The sequence below is a fragment of the Nematostella vectensis genome, chromosome 4 (genome assembly GCF_932526225.1).
Source record: "Nematostella vectensis chromosome 4, jaNemVect1.1, whole genome shotgun sequence".
NCBI lineage: Eukaryota > Metazoa > Cnidaria > Anthozoa > Actiniaria > Edwardsiidae > Nematostella > Nematostella vectensis.
The window spans coordinates 3,437,850-3,462,827 of record NC_064037.1 but is presented as its reverse complement, the minus strand read 5'-3'; the positions used below and the strand labels follow the sequence as shown (position 1 = coordinate 3,462,827).

Here is a 24,978-nt window from a genome sequence, read left to right as displayed (position 1 = left end):
GAATGATTTAAGAAAAAAAATAGTAAGGCGTACCTATTTATTTAAGCTAATGTAGGGCGAAGGGCGACGCAAGTTATTACTTATGCAAAGGCCTTGACGGTAGACCCAGTCTTACGCGGGTTGACAGCAGAATACCCGCCATCTTGAAACTTCCGACGCCGTCAAATAGCTCAATCCAACAACCATTTCATTGCTTCAAATTTCCGTGTCACCCAAAAGACTATAGCCTGAATCGAAAAGGAGGACATGACCAGTTATTTGACGATTACAGAGACGGTTGTCGAACATTCGGGAGACGAAAGTGATGATGATGAAGATGACGATGTTGTTGAACAAAGTCCTTGCCGGCGATGGGAGAAGAGACGACAGGAGGTAAACATTGCTGTCGTAAACACACTCCCTCTCTTTACAACCCAAAGCTTTTACCTCTGTAGATTTCAAGAGAAGTGAAGGATTTTTTTGACTCACTATCATTTGGAAATCAACTGGGACCAAATAAAAGCTTCAACATTATTCCACTTCATAACTTACAAACAAATCAAGTTTAGTGCCGTTTTTGCTTGGCTTTTTCTTTCATTTACTCGGTGTTTTCAAAGAAGATTTTCCCTCGTTAAAATTTAGCTAGAGTGTTCTTGTATTAAGTGTTGTAGTTAATTTATAAATAACAGCGAAAAACCGCGTTTACATTGTACTCCTCCTTTGGGGTCTGGCCTCTTTCTCGCTATGTGTGCTTGAGCTAAAAGACGACTGCCTACCCACCGTTTCTAGTGCATCGCAGTACAGTACCATTTTGCTTGTTACATGCTAAGTTAGTTTGTGGCATTCTGTTTTTATGTCCCCCCTTGCATGTTTAACATTGTGAAATCTAATTGCTAAGTGTTTTAAAAAAGTGCGACCAAGAATCAAACTCCAAAAGGTGTCACATTGTCGGGTACTTGGTAGAGTGTAATGCCTTACCTTGTTGCTTGGTGACGCAAATGAACCACCTAACAATTGGAAAGTAATGTTTGCCTCAGTTAATTAAGCAGTCATTACTTACATACATAGCTCAAGTGCATAGTTTGGCTGAGGTCAAAATGACTGTGACTAAACGTAACAAATATGCAATAAATATTGCCAACAATTCAGACTTTTATTCCAATCTTTCTAGATAAGGGCAAAATGTTACAAAGTGCGTAGTGTATGCAAACACCCTTCATAAACTCTAGATCAAGGCATTACACAACATTGTCCAGAGAACATAAACTCAAGATCGAGGCACTAAACAACATGGTCCAGAGAACATAAACTCTAGATCAAGGCACTAAACAACATGGTCCAGAGAACATAAACTCAAGATCAAGGCACTAAACAACATGGTCCAGAGAACATAAACTCTAGATCAAGGCATTAAACAACATGGTCCAGAGAACATAAACTCAAGATCAAGGCACTAAACAACATGGTCCAGAGAACATAAACTCTAGATCAAGGCACTAAACAACATGGTCCAGAGAACATAAACTCTAGATCAAGGCACTAAACAACATGGTCCAGAGAACATAAACTCTAGATCGAGGCACTAAACAACATGGTCCAGAGAACATAAACTCAAGATCAAGGCACTAAACAACATGGTCCAGAGAACATAAACTCTAGCTCAAGGCATTAAACAACATGGTCCAGAGAACATAAACTCAAGATCAAGGCACTAAACAACATGGTCCAGAGAACATAAACTCTAGATCAAGGCATTAAACAACATGGTCCAGAGAACATAAACTCTAGATCAAGGCATTAAACAACATGGTCCAGAGAACATAAACTCAAGATCAAGGCACTAAACAACATGGTCCAGAGAACATAGCTGCTAGCTCAAACCATTTATGCCAAAAATTGTGCCATTATAGGTAATGCAGCGAGATGTTCCTGGTATTGACCATGCTTACCTGGCAATGGACACTGAGGAAGGTGTTGAGGTTGTCTGGAATGAAGTGCAATTTTCAGAAAGAAAGGATTTCAAAAGTCAGGAAGTAAGTATTCATTTTTTGGTATTTATTTATCAAAAGATTTCGTCCACTACTGGTACTGTAAAATGTAATGACTTCTTGGGTTACATATAAAACTGAATAGCACTGCTTTTACTGTAAATACAATGCATTTACCAGTCCTTATAACCAGGATGTGATTTGTCCATTCTATCAAAGTATATTGCACTTTTTTGTCGACTTTTGTTTATGTATATATATTTGTGACTGAGTGTAAAACATGACTGTTGTGTATATTTGTTAAAAGCCAGACATATGTAGTAGATAAAGCTTTTTTTTTCAATTTAAAGATAGAGGTTACAGACCTCAAAATTTAAATTCAGCTTCCAGACATAGGTTAAGTTCACTTTACAGACAGCAGAAATAAATGCCATTTGTTTGCAGTCTTCTGAACAAATTTTGTTCCTTTTTTTAACGAGACAGAGATCATGCACATAATAAATACCAGAGGGACATTTTTTCCATCATATTTTGTTTTTTTAAACACTGCTCTATACTGTAATTTCTTAATATGTATGATACACATGATATAATAATTACTACCACTGTGATGTGTCTGTTTTTACACTATATTCCTTAATGTTGTCACCAAACATTGTATTGTATGACTTGTCATAATTATTCCAATAAATTGATGTTGCGTTGTTAACCCTTTCATCCTATGCGACCCCCTGTGTAGAGTTGGTCCAATGCTATTGGTTGGATGATAGTAGGCAAAGACGAGGTGAGACTTCTCACTGTTATAATTCTTAACTTTAAATTAAAGCCAATAAGTTAAACACTTTTTTATATTTTATGATTTTAACCCTTTTATTATTTAACAATCTTTTAATCCTTAACTAACCATACTTGATCCATCACCTAAAGTGGGACATAGTCAGAAGTTACGCTATTTGAAGTTACTCTTGTTTAATATTCATGTTTTATACTTGGTTTATAAATCAAGGCAAACTGATTTTTGACCATGTCCTTTCTTTTGGATGCCGTAAAAGACCTATAAAGCTAACACTTTTTCCTTCTCTTCAAATCTCTTCTTTTCTCTATTCCTTCTTTTCAATTTAATTTTAAATTTAATGATAAACGGTTGGATCCAGGGTTATTTCACGAAGGCGTGAGGGAACACATAAGCAAATTGCAGGAGGAAAATATCTGGAATTAGCTCACTTAAATTTCTTCTAAATTTTAGTCCAAAAAGGAAAGTAGCACCACCAAACACAAACACCATCATCCCCTTCCCTCCAGAGTTTGCTACGCCCTTATTTTGTAAATAGATGGAACACAGTGTTTTGCCCGTTTGGGTATGACAATACTATGTTTTATTCCCTTAGATACGCATGAATTCCAAAGATCTTGGATTACGACAATTGTAACAAATCCAACAAATCATTGTATAATTAAAAAAACTTTTACTGCTTCCAATTGATAAGTAGCACTATAAGAGGTGTAACGAGACTAATTCTATCTATATAGCTTTTGAAATACTTTTATAAATGATAATGTAATGTAAAGAATAATTATTTCTGGAAATAAACAGAATGTCTAAACTAACCTGAATTTGACGCATGTGTTTCAGAATGCAATAATTATCTTATACAAGATCTATCAGTAGATACCCATTTTCGCCTAGCGTGGTTGCCTAGCTAGGGGGATCCTCTCCATGAGGAAACCACCCATTCTCGGGAAAAAGATGGGAAAGGAATCATAATGAACCACAATTAACTTCCTTGTGACCCTATTTTTTCGGGACTGGCTAAGCCCTTATCTACTAGGTATGTATTTATTTGGCATTTGAATATTCTATTTTATCTATGATGCTTGAATAATGAAAATATCATGATGCAAGAGTTACACAGTCTGAGGGTTGCATGCTTCTATATCACACATATTATCATAGTATAAGCATGGATTTTCCTCCTATCATATCATCGTTATAATTATTTTAGCTCAGAGGATCAAGTGCAAATTTCACAGTCTGTTCTTACAGACTGTTAGTAACTTTCAGCTACATTAGGGGTTAGGAGTGGGAGAAGGAAGTATAAAGCAGGGGCGGGTCCAGGAGTTAAAAAAAAAAAAAAAAGAACAGAAGCAAAGGTTTCATGAAGCGGGGAGATTCATTGTTCTTCCATGGATTTGCTTACATTTCTAAGCCAAATATCTGAAAAAAGGGGGGTAAGCTCGGCCCACCCCTAGATCCGTCCCTGTAAAGTGTGGCGGGGTTCATATGTAGCATGGCTAGTGCAGATTATATTGAAGTGTGTGCTTTGTGCCTATCTACTTTTTTGTCAGTACAACAATCAATGCAATTATGCCACCTATGATCACAAGAACCAAAAGTAATAGGCACATCTTCTTGCGTGCAGCTTTCTAAAAAAAATCAAACAGACAAAAAGTAATAAGTTTATTTTTTTCTTTTGGAGGGCAATCAGCAGTGGCGTTTCCAGAGAAAAATGGGACCAATTGAGCTTTAGGGCCACGGCGGTAAAACAACGGGTAAATGAAAATACCCGATAAGAAAACCAACCCGTACCCGGTAATCGGGTAGATACAAAACATCGGGTAAAAACCCGATAATAAATATCGGGTAAATTACCCGATAAAACACCGGGTAAAAACATCGGGTAAAAATACCCGATAAAACATCGGGTAAAAATACCCAATAAAACATCGGGTAAAAATACCCAATAAAACATCGGGTAAAAATACCCGATAAAAAATCGGGTAAAAATACCCGATAAAACATCGGGTAAAAATACCCGATAAAACATCGGGTAAAAATACCCGATAAAACATCGGGTAAAAAATACCGGATAAAGCATCGGGTAGAAAATACCGGATAATAAACACAGATATACGATACCCCATGATGTGGTTTAATATTTCACTATATTAATATTTAACTTATGGGTTTTACTGGGTTTTCTTTTGTTGTGCGCGCGTGGAATGTGTGCGTGAGTCTATATTTGTGCGCGTTTATAAAAAGAAAGCGAATCGATTGAAGGCCACAATGGCAGGCCTTTGTAGTCTTTGAATGCCGCTAGTATAGTCTAGTGAGTCCGATTTTTGGTATCATGCGACTCAGAAATTTAATAAAGTATGTACATCTTGGCTTAGATGTGCGTCGGTTGTTGGAGCTAAAATGCAACCCTTTTTAAATAAAGATGATTTTTGTATTGCGTATTGCATTGGCTTGAAAGTTAAAATAGCTTAACCCTAATTAATTAGCCTTTTACCTTGTTAGCAATGATCTAGATCCGTTATTTAGTTAGTAATAAAACTAAAAATGAGATTACATTCTTCACGCTCCCCGTAAAGTACATCGTAACACCCGCAATGAAACAACCAATTCGAGTGAACTTGAAAAATACAATAAAAATTGGTATCTCAAACTTTCTTGCAAAGCTCAGAAATCAGGGTTGAAAACAACGACGCTAGGGTTTTCACTCAAAAGTCGCCCCATGACAGGTAATCCGGAATCCGGAATCCATGAAAAAATGAGATATGGGATCCGGAATCCATGAAAACATGAGATATGGAATCCGGAATCCATGAAAAAATGAGATATGGAATCCGGAATCCATGAAAAAATGAGATATGGAATCCGGAATCCATGCTGCTGGAATCCGGAATCCACGAGAAAAAACCCACATGGAATCCGGAATCCACACACTAGGATCCGGAATCCAGAATCCTATTGGAGAACCTGTCATGGGGCGACAAAAGCTACTAAATGATTTCGCTGAACCCGTTTATCGCTATGGTTCCGAAAAACCTTACCCATTCGCTTAGTTACACAAAGTTGGTTTATTCACAATTCACTGAGACCCTAGCCGGACACTTAGGGTAAAGATCCTGGCTCACTGAAGGGGTGAGAGCGAGTTCAAAGCGACTCATGGTGGAATTATCATTTTCACTTTGCGCGACACGGCCCAAATTACAGGTATTTTCAGCTGCGAAAAATCAAGACATCTACTGTAGATTTCCTGTTAAGATTACAAAAGGACTTCTAAAGCAAACACAAATAAAACAGCCTAACAGACATATGCAGTAGCAGACCACTCTGCGGCAACTCTTATCGGCAATAATATCGCTTTTGCATTGCCAGGCATAATCCGTGGTTTCCTGATAGCAAAAGCTTAATTTCTTTATATTTTACTGGGCTGGCGTTCGCAAGGCCCACTTATAAAGAATGATCTAGAGAAATTACCCTTCACTTTGTGACTGTATAATAATCGATTATCATATATCTACAGTGACTCAAGAAACTTGATTTCGCACTGAACTAGTCACATCCTATTTTCTAAAAGCCAATTGAAGTACAAGCCAGGAAATCTAAGGCCGCTCCTAGCCTCCTCTCTGCAGGCATCTCTAGGTCTAGGTGCTGGAAAATTCAAAACTAAACAAATAGAGAATCTAAGGGTATGGGCAAAGAAAGTAGCTGTTATTTACTCATTCTTTTTGATTGAACAATACTGAAACAATTTCTATCCGAGATTGGTTCCCATATCGTTTCGTGATAACTGAAATTAATTGTTAGTTAGATAATGGAAAACCACAGTATAGTCAGTACATGATTTTCAACATTATCTACATGTGACTGGGAAGCCATTCAAGATTTCGGTACTGGGTTCATTTACTGTTACTGTTAACTTATCCATATTCAATAGGTTATTCGACCAATCGGATGACCCTCTTTAGACACGTGAGTAGGCTTTTACATAGGCCCCAGGGATATAACTGTGTGGTAAAATCCTCACGTGTCGGAATCAGTTTCTCTAAATCAATTACAAACAGCGCTATGCTGTTCTTTTTCCGGATCCTTATTCTCTCTTACTATTTGCCATTTCGTGTAATTTCTGATCGACTTTGGATTACACAGTCTTCTAAAGTATTTTTGGTCTTCAGTCTCAGGAGTTTGGCGGTATAAACTGCGACTTCGGAGGCATGTTTTTTTTAACTCTACAGCGCTCGAGGAACGCCTGAATTTATTCAATTCCAACAAAATTTGTCTCATTGTCTACTCTGTGTCTACTGTAGTTATCTGGATTCCCAGGAACGCAACATGCACACTTTCGACTTTTCATCTAATCAATGAAGTACTATTTTAGGCATTGAGTGCTTTTGAGTATATTTTTAATTCACTGATGGACTAGCTTTGACTCCCTGATGAACATAGACTTTGTGTTTCCACCTCGATTGGTCAAAGCGCCTATTGAAATTGGATGAGTTAATCGTAACAGTGAAACTGGACCACTGGACTTAGCACCGAATTCTTGAAATGGCTTCCCAGTCGCACGTAACATTCGCATCACGTGTTTTATCGGGTACGAAATTTTATATCCGATAAAGCACTGCTACTACTGCTCGTGTTTTAAATAGTACATCGATACTAAATGAAGGGAAAATTCTTGCTGAACATTCTATTTATTGTGTATGAGCCTTACAAACAATAGCCATCATCAGCGGATTATGCCTGGCACAACTCAAAAGCGATAATTACCGATAAGAGTTGCCGCAGAGTGGTCGCTGTCCTGGGAAATCTTTACATAAAATCTACAGTAGATATCTTAAAGCGCAGCTGAAAATATCTGTTATTTGGGCCGTGTCGCGTATTGTCCCGAAATAAAAATAATCATTTGAACCATGACAGCCATGAGTCTCCCTGAACTCTCTCGCATCCTTTCAGTGAGCCAGGATCTTATTACAGCAAGTGTCCGATGTCAGAATACTATTCGCCTTCAGTATGGTTGATCATACTAATCAATGTCATTTTAACAGTTAATAAATGGGACAGTTTTCCGTGGAAAAGAGGTTTACCCCTCGGAACCAAATATAATAGAGAATTAGACCTTATGTGATTATGGATAATAAAGCGCTTTTGACCTATCAAACGACGCGCTATGTAACCGCCGCCGCCTGGTAAATAAGTAACACTACCCCGAGCGGTGCAATTTTTTTTTCTTCCCCATTATATAAAAATAACAGAGTAGGCAAGACAATTTACTAAGGACAGTTATGATGGATCCTACCTTATCAAAACAAATCCAACCACCAACGTCCTCAGCTGTGACTGCTTTGGACTTGTCATCACAAGGGAAACGTACACAAAAGCGGCAGAGAATCTATTTGATAAAATGCTTTAGCCTGTTAGCTGACTTTTACGGGGCTTTCCTTTTAGTTTTATTGAAGGCAAGAATTTAACTATGAAATCAGTCTGATCCCTGTGTTGCATTCGTTAATGGCACACGGTTTTGCAACGTGAGTTCGCCTAAGTCTTCCCTGCTAGCAGAGGCCTCTTTTCTCTGTATTTCGCTGGGCTGGAGTTCGCGAGGAAAAGATACCTCTGCCATGGGTCGAAACTGTTTCTGTTGCGCATGCGTGGAGCGTTAATAAGCGACCGACGTGCCAAAACCCGTACCATCGCGCGAAAGCTGTCAACATGCTAATATGCTTTGCATGGGTTTAGTCGGAAATCATGAATCAAACTCCGGTTAGTTCTCCTCTTCGAAAAAAGAAAACAACTGTCCAATTTCAATCACCTAAAACGTCACTAAAAAGATTGAGCAGCAAACGCAGCAAAGACGAGTTTTGTCTTGTTTGTGGGATTAATTTCAAGACATCTGGGCAGGCGAGTTTCTTCAATGTAAATATCGCACAGTTGGACTCGAAGAAAATGTTACAAAACTTTTTGGTAAACTTAGCTATTTCCAGAAGAATATGCAAAACCTGTAAACGGAAGATTGACTCGTTAGTCAAAAGAGAGAAAATTCTGAATGAAGATAAGGCATTGAATGGCTTCTTTTATAATTCGTCGCGTGATATTTCTACGGAGGACGCCGTTTCGAATGCGGGCTTATTATCCCGCAGCGGATATACGTTTCATGCATGCATATACGTTTCATGCATGCATTGTGGGCTCAAATAGTGGCCAGTAATTAATGAACGGAGCATGCGCTCTGGATTTCGTCCACGATCGTGGACGGCGGTTTGATCAAACGAACTTGCGACCCATGGCAGAGGTATCTTTTCCACGCGAACGCCAGCCAAGCGAAATACAGAGAAAAGAGGCTTCTGCTAGCAGGGAAGCCTAAGTCCGGTCAATGAATAACTTGACAATTTGCTGGAGAAACGATAATTTTTGTGTTCCTGCACTTGCAACACATGAAAGCCATTGTGATCTCAATCAATTTCCTCTAATCATCTACGTCTTAAGCAAGTATTTTTGCCTTTGGAGCTGAACTCAAGATTAGTTTAACATCAATAATAGGACACAAAGGACTATTTATCGTTATATAGCCCTCCGGAATTATATGAAATTTGCTATCTAAAATTTGTACTCAGGGAGTAAGAAACTTTATTTTAGTTAGCTGAGAGACATGATTGAGTCATTTTTAGTGAATGAAGATAAAACGTATTTCAGAGCTCTACATTTTATTTTCCGTTTAGAGTGTCATTAGAGCGGTACCCTGTGTACCAGAGGCTCCGAGCTTCGCGGCGTTCGTTCCATACTTGAGAATTAAGCTTTTGTTTTAACAAAACGAATAATCATAGAAAAACTTTGCCAAATTTATGACACTCACCGCATCCGTATAAGAATTGTTGGTTTCACGATGATGACTTTAATCTGTTGGACGTGTATCAAATGGCAAAAAAGCTGTCCAATGTGTTATTCCTGAATGGCGTTTTTCGCACGTATTTCTTCTGAGGGGATTCCGACCTACTGTTTCAACTTGTAGCTTAATTAACTTTTTATTTGCTCAGCAAGGAGTCTAAAGGCCACAACTACTTACAAAACCGAGTACTGCAAAAGGAGACTATATACCATGAAACGGTCGCGACCCAAATATACGGATTGTGATTGGCTTGCATAGACAGTGTATCAAGTGTATGTTGCAACAACTGTGTGTGTGTGGGGGAGGGGGGGGGGCTATATAGCCCGGATTGACCTGGATTTTCTTCATGGTGGTGACGGTGTTACTCCGTAGAGTAGTATTGGCTTTATGATGGTGTTGAAGAGCCTGATCTTGGTGGTGATGCTGATCTCGCTGGATCCCCAGATGTTCTTTAGTTGATAGAAGGCTGCTCGGGCTTTACCAATGCGGGTTCTGATGTCGGCATCCGTTCCTCCCTTATTGTCCAGGATGCTGCCGAGGTAGGTGAAGGTGTCCACCTCTTCCAGCGCCTCGCCTTGGACTGTGATGGGTGTCTCGTTGGATGCGTTTGTCTTGAACACCTTGCTCTTCCCTCTGTTGATGTTGAGGCCGAGCCTGGCTGAGTTGTCCGCAACGATGATGGTCTTTTCCTGATACCCGTGTTAAAGTGGTTTCACTTAATGATAAGTCGAATAAATCATAAAAGACGACACTATATCATTTATTTTCAATGTTTGTTTTATCTTTAGGATTTACTCTAATTCAAACTCATCTCACCCCAACCCCACCCCTTCACTACCCCCTGAAACCAACAACCCGCCCCTTAGTTTTGGAACAACTCTGTTCTCGTAGTTTACTAAGGCCGTTGGGGGACTTAAATAAGCCGCTGTGCTCGTTCAGAGAGAAGAAAAATAGGTGAGACCAACATAAGTTTTGACCCCTAAGTTATAGAAAAAGTGCGTAGTCTCTAGATCCTTTTCCCCAAAGAATAGCATCATCCACTATAAGTGCGTAAAGGCTTTTGGCAGCGCAACATGATAAGTTGCCAGGAAAGATGAACTCTTTCCAAAATGACAAAGAAGTAGGCATTAAGAATAAGTAATTAGGTACAGAGTTCCAAAATGACAAAGAAGTAGACACTAAGAAGAAGTAATTAGGTAGAGTTTCATTCTCTTTGCCGAGGTTATGATCAGGTAGCAAATGTCAGCAAATGTAACAAATGTCAGCAAGTTTTGAGGTCTACCTAGTGCGATCTTTCTCAGAAAAATACCTGTTCAAGCGGAGCATAAGACTTGGAAGATCTTTAAAAGGTAATATATTGTTATAGATTAGACGAGGGAAGACACAAAAGTAATAAAAAAACATCTTCCGCGTATCATCTTCAATGGCTATGTTCATTTTAGACTTCATTGTACATGTCTAAACATCGAGCTCACATTTTGAAAAAGCAACAAAATAGTCAACAATAAAATTAAGTTAGAGTTGTTATTAGGATATAATGATCCACCAGCCTGATAAGGCGATCACTTTAGACAGACAGACAGACGCAGACTAGTTTTGTTATAGAAACAGCCTATTTTTTTAATATTTGCCATTAATAGGAAACAGTCGTATGTCAGTTTTGCATTTATCCCCTCTATATTAGCTGTAGGATTTATGATCACAGTTTTACCCTGTTAAATCCTTTGCATTTGACTACGAAATTTGATTAATTTAATTCTTTCTTCAGCATTTGTATAATTATGTGGTTACTTATTGTTAGTAGAGTTAGAGCAATTCTTTGCTTTATAGCAGGGTTAGCTAACAGGTAGGCTAACTGATAGGCTTCTGATTATTATTCTTAAACAATTTTCAGTTTATTGCGTTCGTTAGTATATTTCCTGTTGTCATAAGAGCCGAGTAAGCTGAGCTAATTTTGAAATGTTTGTTATACTTCACACATTCCATATAAATTACTGTTTTCAAAAGAGCCTGGTCATCCTTTGGCAATAAACGTGTCCAGTATTTTATGCTTCTGAACGATTAGTCAATTTGGATAAAAATTAAAGGTTTTGCGCTGAAATCCCAAGTCCCCTTAACTCGGGCAGATTCGTTGTGTAGCCATTAAGTTGTGGAGTACGTGCGCACAGGGGGTTGAACTCAGCACAGTGTAACCAAACTGGAGTTTCATACACCAGAGGGGTAAGCTTTGAAGGAGGCTAGATAGTATAGAGAAGGTGAATCGAGGACATATTAAACATTAGGGAATTAGATCCTGGTGTAAAAACGGCATCTATGCAGAGGTAAAGAAAACGGAACGGGTGGGGGAAGAAAGAGAAATTGGTTATCCATAAGAAAAAGAAAGGGGCTGATATAATAGACATAAAATTATATTGGATGAATTTAATATACATCGACGAATAAACGCATCAGAGTTTTACATAGCGAATTCATTACTTTCGTCGGTTGGTCAGCCAACCGCCGCGGATACCGTCACCCCTCTGCCTCTACTCCTTGTAATTGGAGGGGCCAATGTTGTACGTGGAGCATTCTCTTCCCTTCTGCCGGAAGTACTGTTGCCGAAGAGCGACAAGTGATATGCCTGGTATAAGTCCGCGGGCTTCTGGAGGGGATGAATTTTAGGCGTCTGCACCACGGCCTACAGGAAACATGCCTTCTCGTGCGATTGGCCCCTATCTACTCTCTCTAGGACCTCCGCTGCCTCGTGCGCCCTGTATTAATGGAAGCCTGTTTTGTCCCGCGACTACCATAAACCGACAATTGCGTTTTCATTGTTTCTTGACCGGAACCGCCGCCAGCTCAAGCTTTGATTCTTGGAATAGGGTTGCAACATCATTCTGAGTAACACAAAAAGGAAAATAATTATAAACAGAAATGAGAGCAGAGCACAATGGGCACACAAAACACTCTACACTATAAAGCGTGACAGGAATTAACCACGGTTCGGCCATTAATCACCTCCTAGGCTGTGTATCCACTTTCATTTCCACTGCTAGCTGGGCTGAGATATAATCTCCGGCTCGGCCATGTCACTCAGGCAGCAACTTCAGCCAAGTGGGTAATGTGTTCATCGACGTCGACGTTGACGTCGCTGCGGTAAGAATTGGTAGGATTCCTACTGCCCATATATGGGCACCGGAAGAGAAGAAATATTTTTATAGGTTGCTGGTGGGTACGCTAATTCTTTTTTTCATTCAGGCAATGTTAAAATTTATTCAAACGATTATTCTGAATTTTAGAGGATGTCGTTCCTCAAAAATATTGTTTAGTGAAACACCTAGCGAAAAAGTCAACCAGTCATTTTGTTCAGTTGTTATAGCAAGAATAGCAAGTGTTATATAAATAATATTTATGCTGGTCATTTTTGTATTAAAAAGTATGAGACTGGTGGACGCCACCTGAATGTGTAAAGTGGTATCCTTTTCTAGTACAGATAAAGGGCGGCCGCTTGAACAATGCTATTTTATGTTAAACAAGAGTGTTTCAAACGAAAATAAGATAATACTGGACGAAATAAGGAATTTAAATACATTCAAGACAAATACAAGATGTTACTTAAATTAAATAGTATTTCTAAGTTACATTTAAGTGGGGCACTTATAGTCAGTATCATTTTTAAGTAGAAATAAGCTTTAATTTCATTATACTAGTTGGACATTATACTAGTTGGACTAGCAGTGGTTTGAGTTTCTAAACATCACATTTTTTTAGGCAAATGTCAGGAGGCATTCGGGATTTTCTGTTTCCTTTAACCAAGTGTTTTGTACTTGTGGGATAGAGAAAAACGATGCTAAATTGTTATTCGCATTATTATAGGATAACTTAGCAAGGGAGTAGCCAGGGGGGGGGGTGTCCCCCCTTCTAGCAGCCAGAAATGCGGTAAATGTAAAATACAGGAGAAAATTTCTTGAAAGGACCTTTTGGGCCCCTCCCTGTTAAAAACCCTGGCTACGCCGCTGCTTAGCCTAAGCAATAATAATACAGCTTCAGGTGAGACCGAGAGGAAGTCAGTCATTTGCGAGAGGAAGTGACGCGCAAGCGTATCTATTGTTTTCACGTGACTATCACGGCGGGCTTTTCGCATACCAGAGCGTGTTTAGATGTGGGACTTTGTTCGACGTTTGCATCTAACCTCTCAAAAGATGCGCTATTTCTTTCAATCACATCAAATCAGATGGCAAATCTAATAATGAAAACATTTTGATCAAATTGCTTTAATTTTGAAGAGATAACAGAGCGTTAAAAGTGAAAACCCAGCGACTGCATGAGAACTCAACAGTAAGAATGAAGACAAAGCTAGCTGAAATTGTAGCCGAAAGAGAGCATCAGGGCTTTCAGGTAAGCCTAACTGATTGGGGCTGATTCCTGTCTATTGTTTGCTTGTTTATTACTGTTTTTTAAAGGAAATCTTTCGAATTTAGCTGATCTTTTTCCTTTGAGTAGTTTATCATGTCATTCGAATCAGCGTTCGCCGTCCGATAAAGAGCCTTCGGTTTTATTTTATCTGGCCAGCGGAGACATCTTATACTTACGCACTTGTTATATGCATATTGTTTTATATCTTATACAAATCAATGATTTTTTTAAAGACTACCCTCAGTTGCTACTGAGCTTTAAACTCTGCTGTTTTGCCACAGTCATTATCACAGAACAATGTAAACATAGTCGGCCTAGATTGCAAAATACCTTCAGTTTACTTGAATATTTTCACTATCAATGCCGTCTCAGTGAGATTTTAATTTGAATGAATTTCTCTGGAGCTGTTAACTGTTGGTATATTTAGTTCGGTGTTATGTCAGTATTTTAAGGGGGCACTCCCACGGCTGAAGGATGATTTTAGCATTATTTCTGAGGGCTCCAAAACACTAAAATCATATAGAACCAAGAAGGATAGAGAAGGAAACACAACTGATAATTTGTAAATTTCACACATCGCTTCATTCCATACGGTCGAGTGTCAATGCATAAGATATTGCTTTCCAGTCATTTATCCGTTACGCCTAAAAAAGAGTGAATCTCTGCCTTGAAATTACAAGAACATGCCAAAGAGAGTTTACGCGATACATATATTTTCAAACCTTTTAACCACTATGACCAGACATGTACACTGATTGTGTGAAGATAATAAAATGTGTTCTCTAGTTTTCAATCACCTAGCAATAAGTGATATATTGCTTTGTGCTGCATCTCTTGATGTCAGATCTTTTAGCTGGTCTTGTTGTTGTATAAGTATGATACTATGATTTCAGAACCAAATATGCATGCTAGTTTTTTGATATTTTTAGACCTTACATACATGTTGCGTACCTTGGGATCACACAAAATCTTAAAAAGTTACCTGCGCTTTCATACATATATGTTTATTTATATTATATTCAAGCTCAAGGGAAGCAACATTTTCTAATTGCAGAAACTATTCTAGAAATTTGCAGTACATGTTAACTCTAAATTTATCTTATCATTTCCTGCTAATTGTTTTAAAACACAAACTAACCCTTATTTAGTGTTTTCTGCTTGTTTCTAGGTGTACAGAATAAAATAGTTCTACAGTTTTATTTACACTATACATACAACTTGAAAAATCATTTCGCAAAGCAGAAGAGGAAAGTAACAAATGCATAAAAAACTAAATAAATGGAAAGTTGATAATAGAAAAGGGATTTTTCTTCATCATTATACTCAACAAAAATAAGAGTCAAATTTTTTGTTACTTTTCTCTTTCCCTATGAAAATGTGGAAATTCATTAGTTTTGGGTACCATAGATGCACATCACCAGGCAATTGACACTCTTTAGTATTCAAGTCACTGATCATATTCAATGTATGTGTTGATTTTCATAGACACTGTAAATTGTTGTGGATTTTGTTTGCGATGAAAGAAATCCCTTTTTTTCTACCACCGGGGTGCGCAGTCATAGGAATCATATGGAAAAAGCTTAGCATTTGAAGATTTCTTAATAAGAAATGACCCACTTTTCGCCAAGGGGGAAACCCCCTGTGTATGCGCCTGGCTCCAGCCGCCTATTTCCCAAGCACAGCCTGCTACTCTAAAAGTTATTGAAACCCCATGTTAGAAACTGTGTATCCTTGATATCTCAAGATTGGTCCCCAAGATATAGCATTGATAAAACATTGGTGATTGGCATGTAAGCTGGAATTCCGGTAGTTTGTCATTGCTTTTAATGAAGGCAGTTTTAGTACTATAACACCAAGAGGCCTAACACCTCGATTCATACCTTCATTTTAGAGTAAATCCAACTTTGGTCGAAATTTTTATAAAATATAGCGTTTTGAAGCGAGTTTTTGTACCCCAAGTTGTGCAAAAAATACAGCGATGTTTTGTATGGAAATTTTTACTTCCCACTGTTTTTTTATCTCAAGGTCATAAACCCATTCTTCCCCAGTTATTCGTAATCTATGATTGGGCTTTTTAAAGAATGACTAGAATATAAACATAAGAAATCCTAGGTATGGTAAGTGGTTTAATTTTCAAAGCTGCCTACATAATGTTTTATTTTTTATTAAAAGCACAAAAGCCTGCAACTGAGAAATGAAGCATTGTTTGTTGCAAATCCACAAAGATACATTCCCACTGAAATTTGTCAGGAAAAATATTTGATTTTAGTGCACTGTACGAATTATTATTAAAACAAGTTATTTTATTTACTTTTTACAGACACAGCAGTAATATGATGCACTGGATGCTACGGGCTGGTCAAGGAGCAAAGAAGAAGAAGATACAGTAGTTTGCCATATGATTGACTACCTTTTTTTGTAATTGCTAAAAGGTTATTTGGGAATGTTTTGTATGTGCTAATGTTTACTGTAGGACAAGCAGGCATCCCTCTTGAAAAAAAGCATTTCCATCAAACACGGGCTAGTCTTTTCTTATTCTTAGAGTTTCATTGATCTAAATAATTGGATTATATGATATCCTATAGATAGAGATAGCTCAGTGAATTTGATTGTACATTTAAAGTTAAATAAAGTGTGTATTTATTGTATATTGGTGTGTGTGCTTATTTTTTAAATGATTGATATCAAACTATTGCATACGGGTCTGCAATACGTAAATGTATGCAAAATTCGGACATAAAGGTTCAATTAAAGAACATTTCTAGACTTAAATATAAAGTTTAATGGACATTTCTATACTTATACGCAACGTTTAATGGAATAACATGTCCTGGATAGTCTCAGAAAGGTTATATTTAAAGGCCTTTCCAGATAAAATTTAATGGATTTACGTGTTCTCGATAGTTTTATAAAGTTTACATTCGAAATGAACATTTCGAAACCTTTGAAAAAATTATTATTCCAGCCTACTGAAAGGAACACTGAAATGTATCTAAAGTTCAGATTTCTTCGTAAATTGGTTATTTCATCCCCCGAACATGCACAAAATCGTCGGTGAAGGATGCAGGATTTATTACCTTTCTTTTTTTTAACGGGAAATCAAGAGAGCTGTGTGATGCGGAATTGGGCATAAAATTGAGCGGAAATGTGGGATCAGAACCCCTTTCAAGACCATGATATTTGAACACTTTTCCGTTTTAGTGCGCCACAGTTCGAAGCCCAAAGCAATACATTCTGCATAGACTAGACAGTAGTTTCAAATTCAACGCGCACAAAAAATAGACCCACGCACACGTTCAGGTACAATCAAAAGAAACCAAGAAGAATCTGTGAATTAATAATATATGTCACCACTAGCTCCCGCTTTTGGGTATCGTATATCAGTGTTTATTATCGGGTATTTTTACCCGATGTTTTATCGGGTATTTTTACCCGATGTTTTATCGGGTATTTACCCGATGTTTTAGGATCCATGTTTTATCGGGTATTTTTTACCCGATGTTTTATCGGGTATTTTTACCCGATGTTTTATCGGGTATTTATACCCGATGTTTCATAGGGTATTTACCCTTTTAGTTAACGGTTATATTTTAAATAATATATTACTTACCCGATCTAGTATTTGTATTTTACCCGATAAATACCATCAGGTATTTTTTATTACATCGGTGTAAATAAAACAATACACATACAACTTGAAAAATCATTTCGCAAAGCAGAAGAGGAAAGTAACAAATGCATAAAAAACTAAATAAATGGAAAGTTGATAATAGAAAAGGGATTTTTCTTCATCATTATACTCAACAAAAATAAGAGTCAAATTTTTTGTTACTTTTCTCTTTCCCTATGAAAATGTGGAAATTCATTAGTTTTGGGTACCATAGATGCACATCACCAGGCAATTGACACTCTTTAGTATTCAAGTCACTGATCATATTCAATGTATGTGTTGATTTTCATAGACACTGTAAATTGTTGTGGATTTTGTTTGCGATGAAAGAAATCCCTTTTTTTCTACCACCGGGGTGCGCAGTCATAGGAATCATATGGAAAAAGCTTAGCATTTGAAGATTTCTTAATAAGAAATGACCCACTTTTCGCCAAGGGGGAAACCCCCTGTGTATGCGCCTGGCTCCAGCCGCCTATTTCCCAAGCACAGCCTGCTACTCTAAAAGTTATTGAAACCCCATGTTAGAAACTGTGTATCCTTGATATCTCAAGATTGGTCCCCAAGATATAGCATTGATAAAACATTGGTGATTGGCATGTAAGCTGGAATTCCGGTAGTTTGTCATTGCTTTTAATGAAGGCAGTTTTAGTACTATAACACCAAGAGGCCTAACACCTCGATTCATACCTTCATTTTAGAGTAAATCCAACTTTGGTCGAAATTTTTATAAAATATAGCGTTTTGAAGCGAGTTTTTGTACCCCAAGTTGTGCAAAAAATACAGCGATGTTTTGTATGGAAATTTTTACTTCCCACTGTTTTTTTATCTCAAGGTCATAAACCCATTCTTCCCCAGTTATTCGTAATCTATGATTGGGCTTTTTAAAGAATGACTAGAATATAAACATAAGAAATCCTAGGTATGGTAAGTGGTTTAATTTTCAAAGCTGCCTACATAATGTTTTATTTTTTATTAAAAGCACAAAAGCCTGCAACTGAGAAATGAAGCATTGTTTGTTGCAAATCCACAAAGATACATTCCCACTGAAATTTGTCAGGAAAAATATTTGATTTTAGTGCACTGTACGAATTATTATTAAAACAAGTTATTTTATTTACTTTTTACAGACACAGCAGTAATATGATGCACTGGATGCTACGGGCTGGTCAAGGAGCAAAGAAGAAGAAGATACAGTAGTTTGCCATATGATTGACTACCTTTTTTTGTAATTGCTAAAAGGTTATTTGGGAATGTTTTGTATGTGCTAATGTTTACTGTAGGACAAGCAGGCATCCCTCTTGAAAAAAAGCATTTCCATCAAACACGGGCTAGTCTTTTCTTATTCTTAGAGTTTCATTGATCTAAATAATTGGATTATATGATATCCTATAGATAGAGATAGCTCAGTGAATTTGATTGTACATTTAAAGTTAAATAAAGTGTGTATTTATTGTATATTGGTGTGTGTGCTTATTTTTTAAATGATTGATATCAAACTATTGCATACGGGTCTGCAATACGTAAATGTATGCAAAATTCGGACATAAAGGTTCAATTAAAGAACATTTCTAGACTTAAATATAAAGTTTAATGGACATTTCTATACTTATACGCAACGTTTAATGGAATAACATGTCCTGGATAGTCTCAGAAAGGTTATATTTAAAGGCCTTTCCAGATAAAATTTAATGGATTTACGTGTTCTCGATAGTTTTATAAAGTTTACATTCGAAATGAACATTTCGAAACCTTTGAAAAAATTATTATTCCAGCCTACTGAAAGGAACACTGAAATGTATCTAAAGTTCAGATTTCTTCGTAAATTGGTTATTTCATCCCCCGAACATGCACAAAATCGTCGGTGAAGGATGCAGGATTTATTACCTTTCTTTTTTTTAACGGGAAATCAAGAGAGCTGTGTGATGCGGAATTGGGCATAAAATTGAGCGGAAATGTGGGATCAGAACCCCTTTCAAGACCATGATATTTGAACACTTTTCCGTTTTAGTGCGCCACAGTTCGAAGCCCAAAGCAATACATTCTGCATAGACTAGACAGTAGTTTCAAATTCAACGCGCACAAAAAATAGACCCACGCACACGTTCAGGTACAATCAAAAGAAACCAAGAAGAATCTGTGAATTAATAATATATGTCACCACTAGCTCCCGCTTTTGGGTATCGTATATCAGTGTTTATTATCGGGTATTTTTACCCGATGTTTTATCGGGTATTTTTACCCGATGTTTTATCGGGTATTTACCCGATGTTTTAGGATCCATGTTTTATCGGGTATTTTTTACCCGATGTTTTATCGGGTATTTTTACCCGATGTTTTATCGGGTATTTATACCCGATGTTTCATAGGGTATTTACCCTTTTAGTTAACGGTTATATTTTAAATAATATATTACTTACCCGATCTAGTATTTGTATTTTACCCGATAAATACCATCAGGTATTTTTTATTACATCGGGTATCTTAATATTACTGTCGTGGCCCTAAAGCTCAATTGATCCGAAAAATGCAGGGACGGGCCTCTTAGTAATTCAATTCCCTTGGAATGGTAAAGATAAAAATGGCATCACATTTTTTGTGTACTTTGTGGTTCTGGTCCACTAATCAACACAACAACTGCTGCATAAATAAAAAAGGTTTTACGTCAACTCCCCCCAGAAAAATATCCCCCCTTATTACTGTATGCTAATATCTGAGTACTAACCTGCAGTTTGCTGGCTTTTTGTAGCTGGATATTAGCGCTTCCCACGTTATTGTAGTCTTGTTCAATATTACCCTCAATAAAGTCTGCAACAAAAAGTTTTAAAAGAAATTTTTTTTTAAGAAAAACAGACTGAAATCAGAAACCTCCCCCCCCTATTTCAAGTCCAACACTACCAGTTAAGCTAAGCTACCGCTGACCCAAGACGGTATGACTTGAAGTTTCCATAAATGCACTGCGGTGTCTTTTCAATCTAGCAATGGCATTGCTACATCCTGTTGCTTACAACAGTTTTTCTTGTAATTTGCTTAAAAATTACAGCTTTTTGACATCTGGAGAGTGCCTTAGGACATCATGAAGTCTATTTGGGCATAATTAATGCTGTGCTTATGGATGTTTGCACACTGAAGTTGATTCAATGAGATAATTTCTTGTTCGGGTTTCACCGAGTGGGAAAGGAATTTTCTAGTGAATGGCCTCATACTCTCCAATGTGGTACACCTTTGCTACCCAACATTATTCAAAAATTGTTTTCAGGCTTATTCTGGGTTCCTTGGACCTTGAAATGTTTTTTTTTTTTTTTGGCTTTGGAGCAAACAGACTTATAAAAAAACTGTTATGATTATAGAGGGGGGGGCTGCCTCTCTGTGAAGGTGTTTCCAAGACTCCCATGATGCAGTGCAGCCATGCAATTTAGCCTAAACATGAAGACTCCCTTCTAATAGAGGTTTTAGCATCGATTATTGTGGCTGATGGCTTTAAAATGGGACCTGAATAAAGGTATCTATTTATGACATGATCTGTGTTTACTTGTCTTTATTTGTAGTTCGGAATTCGGAATGTTTCTGAGTTTAAGCATTTGTTTACGAATTGGTCCGAAATCAAGGTTAATATTTTGAAATGGAGTCAATTCTATTACATAGCTTAGATGTGCTTTTGAAGCTTGTCTATGCCTTGGATGAATCCATGATTATCCGGGTCTGGTGATGTTTAGTTTGCATTTCTGACGTTTTTAAAGTTGGCCTATATTTTACAGGTGTCTCAGGACGTTATAGTTATGAAAGACTTAAAGACTTAAACAAATAAATTTGAAGGTTCAAATGCAGACCAATCAGAGCTACCTCAACCAATTCGAGGCTACCTTATCATCAAAAACATTCACAGGCATGTCAGTTTGATAAAAAAAAACACAGTAGTGTTTTACAATCAAACAATACATATAGGGTAGTTACCAAATATGACATACACGTCATCATAAGTTCCCAATATTGTGATTTAGCTCTAATTAATAGTTACTGTTACCAATTGTTTCTCCTTGCTCATACACCATGGTGGCCAGGTCACGGGTGGCCAGGTCACGGAATATTGCATTTATATCCAGAATATCACCCTTTAAATGCAAAAAAGTTGGACATTACATCTTATAATAGTGTTCTAATTGAACTCAAAATGACTTGTGATAAATACCGTACCTCGATCTGTCGAATTCTTTCTTCTCTTTCGTAAATAAGTCCCTCATCTATTGTTATTTGTTCTGAGAGTTGTTCTTGACTGGCCCTACAAAGTGCACCAAATCACATTGCACAAACTGTCAACTGCTGGGGTTCAAAAGATATTTAGCCACACATAAGTTATAATAACCTAAAGTAAGATAGGTTTTTTAGAATACATACATATTCCCCATCCTTTTTCCACTAAAACTCAGAGCAATTATTGCTCAAACATGCACTTACCTCCTACTATCCTCTTCAATCAAGCTCGACTTTTCAGTGCCAAAATCATCATCCAACTCAAACATGCACTTACCTCCTACTATCCTGTTCAATCAAGCTCGACTTTTCAGTGCCAAAATCATCATCCAACTCAAACATGCACTTACCTCCTACTATCCTCTTCAATCAAGCTCGACTTTTCAGTGCCAAAATCATCATCCAACTCAAACATGCACTTACCTCCTACTATCCTCTTCAATCAAGCTCGACTTTTCAGTGCCAAAATCATCATCCAACTCAAACATGCACTTACCTCCTACTATCCTCTTCAATCAAGCTCGACTTTTCAGTGCCAAAATCATCATCCAACTCAAACATGCACTTACCTCCTACTATCCTCTTCAATCAAGCTCGACTTTTCAGTGCCAAAATCATCATCCAACTCAAACATGCACTTACCTACTACTATCCTCTTCAATCAAGCTCAACTTTTCAGTGCCAAAATCATCTTCCAACTGTGAGTAACCAGGTTCCCTTGTCGAGCGAACAATTAATTTCTCTTGCTCAGCGACTTTCTAAAATGAGCATTTTATAATAAAGCATTTTATAATTATTTTATAATTATTATTATAATAAAGCATTTTATAATTATTTGGTTCTCATTAAAAAAAATATATATATATATAGGATTTAGTAGATTTTCCTCATTTAGCAGAGTTTCATGGATATAATTCAAATGTATACTCACATTCTGGACAGAGTAATATCTTGATACCGAGTCTCTGAACTCCTTTTTTAGCCTTTCATGTTGAATTCTTTGTTGTCGCTACGGTTGGGAAATGGATAACATTGATCACCAATCAGCAATCTCACCATCACATCAACAACATCAAATATTGCCATTATCAACACCACCAACGCCATCACCATCATTATCATCATCCATCACTATCATCATTGCCATCATAAACACCATCATCACCACCACCATCTTCAACTCCACAATCATCACCATCATCATCACCACTTTATCATGACAATTATTATCTTCAACATCATTATTACCATTACCATCATAAATAATGACAGTCATTAACAGCATTGCTTATCATAATTATCACTCACACTAGAAGGGGAAGTTCCACCACACATGGTACTCATCTGTTTGAGCAAGTGAGTGGTTTCACTGGCAAGCTTGTTGGTGCCTTGCTGGATACGGTGTCTATAATAGAGAAAAAAGAGTTTTTAATTATCTAGGGTAGGTAGTGTTTTAACACCACAAGTTATATTTTCCATTAGTTAGTTGTTGCTCTCCATTACAAATTCATCTCCATCTCTTATGTCAATTATCTACTTTAAGATGTAGATGCAGATGAATTGGAGTTGAAGAACAGCTGTAGATTAAAAACAACCTGGGAAAAGGCAAATCTAATTAGAATCTTACATTTTTTCAGCAGAAACTTTATCCTTTCCTGAAGTGATTTGCCTGAGTATCCTTTCCAAAGCAGATGCTACAACAGAGAGAGAAAATCAGCTGTATATACTGTGAGCATGCAAATTAATAAAGATCATGTTCACTAGAGTGTGTCTTTCATAGCAGAGAGTTGGTAACTGGTCATTTGTTACCAAGTTCTTGTAACTAGAATCATCATTACTGTGAATTTAAAAGGGTAAAAGAAAAATATAAAAAGGCATAACTTACTGTTATTATTAATCTGGAATATACTGCTACTAACAGAAATCTGGAATATACTGCTACTAACAGAATCACTTAGATTTTGGATTTCCTCTCTAGCATTGCCTGAAACAAAGAAATAAAGGAAATTGTTTGAGTAACAAATTAGAGACTTTAAAGTTATTTCTGAACCTCTAGGAGCAATCAAAGTTGGTTTTCACAAGACATTGTGGTTACCAAGGGACATGCAATTGTACCTTCTCTCTGGTATCCTGCTCTATGGCTGCTTTGCCCTTGTCCATGTAGGTCGCTCCTACCACCTCCGAAAGCACCATAGTCTCTGCCATCACCCCGACCGAATTCACCACGTGACATGGTAAGGCTTGCTGATGATAGATAAGATATCATCAACAAGGAAATACTGAAATAAAGTTACCAGAAAGTGTATCCAGAAACAAGCATCAAAGAATCCCTTGCATCTCCATCCAACAATACGTCCCCCTTTCTTTCCCCTCTTCCCCCAGGGCTGTTTCAGGCCTCAAAATATGAGGGAGGGGGGGGGGGGGCACAATACAAAACCATTAAAAAATTGTGTTGACACAGCCATGCCCCTACTGGTAATTTCCTAATAATATATTAAAAATATTGTGGAGGGCGGGCCCTAGTATAGCCCTGTTCCCTAGTGGCTATAGACAAATATGATGTCATACCCCACTTGGCTGCAAGTTGTCACGTGAGATTCGAGCATACAGTACAAAAGAACGACTGAGGGTAAAGATACTCTAAACACTTATCTAACGTTAGGAAACCCAATACAGAAAGTAACTTATCAAGAAAATGAGCAAATTGCCATTAGATCAATGGATTTGTTAGTAAACTCAATTGAAATTGACTTAACTGTTAGTTATTGCTATGTTGCTATCGTTTCGTGTGATATGAGGTCTTGAAGGAGATTGGGGAATGTGTATGCTGGAATTTGTTAATCTTACCATTGATCAGTGGGCTATCAACCTCTTGGGCTCGTAATAGAGACAAAGTACTCAATAATCAAAGCAAACCATGATTGATTGGGCATAAAATCGAGTACTTTCTCTTTGTAGTTCTCAAAATTTTCCGTTCTGGCTTTGGCTTTTTTTGCACACTCCCAGAAGTCTGGGAATAGTTAAAAAC

General features: G+C 37.4%; 2 protein-coding genes across 15 annotated transcripts; one reads left to right on the top strand and one right to left on the bottom strand.

Annotated features, from left to right (window-relative positions):
- Positions 1-93: 93 nt before the first annotated feature.
- Positions 94-23,713, top strand: LOC125561950 (nuclear receptor-binding protein-like). 9 transcript variants are annotated; one of them, XR_007307661.1, is made up of 4 exons: positions 94-372; positions 1,890-2,012; positions 10,165-14,014; positions 16,353-16,680. XR_007307661.1 is itself a non-coding variant. In XM_048727027.1 (4 exons), the coding sequence occupies exons 1-4, from the start codon at positions 247-249 to the stop codon at positions 23,612-23,614; spliced, it is 321 nt and encodes a 106-aa protein (XP_048582984.1). In that variant the 5' UTR covers positions 101-246; the 3' UTR covers positions 23,615-23,713. The 9 variants fall into 9 exon arrangements, 8 of the variants coding, with proteins under 8 accessions (XP_048582982.1, XP_048582984.1, XP_048582980.1 ...); XM_048727027.1 differs by lacking the exons at positions 10,165-14,014; positions 16,353-16,680 and adding exons at positions 2,707-2,751; positions 23,588-23,713 and having other exon boundaries at positions 101-372; XM_048727023.1 differs by lacking the exons at positions 10,165-14,014; positions 16,353-16,680 and adding exons at positions 2,707-2,751; positions 3,214-3,575 and having other exon boundaries at positions 101-372.
- LOC116616712 (syntaxin-7) lies at positions 3,417-24,975 on the bottom strand. 6 transcript variants are annotated; one of them, XM_048727019.1, is made up of 12 exons: positions 24,798-24,968; positions 24,066-24,229; positions 23,836-23,934; positions 23,578-23,644; positions 23,259-23,355; positions 22,882-22,959; positions 22,649-22,708; positions 22,155-22,210; positions 21,894-21,978; positions 21,724-21,811; positions 20,425-20,507; positions 3,417-4,391 (listed from the first exon to the last, which is right to left on the bottom strand). In XM_048727019.1, exons 2-12 carry the CDS (start codon positions 24,214-24,216, stop codon positions 4,299-4,301), a joined length of 957 nt encoding a protein of 318 aa, XP_048582976.1. In that variant the 5' UTR covers positions 24,217-24,229; positions 24,798-24,968; the 3' UTR covers positions 3,417-4,298. The 6 variants fall into 6 exon arrangements, with proteins under 6 accessions (XP_048582976.1, XP_048582974.1, XP_048582970.1 ...); XM_048727017.1 differs by lacking the exons at positions 3,417-4,391; positions 22,155-22,210 and adding exons at positions 9,466-10,326; positions 22,228-22,283 and having other exon boundaries at positions 24,798-24,975; XM_048727013.1 differs by lacking the exon at positions 3,417-4,391 and adding an exon at positions 9,466-10,326 and having other exon boundaries at positions 24,798-24,973.
- Positions 24,976-24,978: the final 3 nt, after the last annotated feature.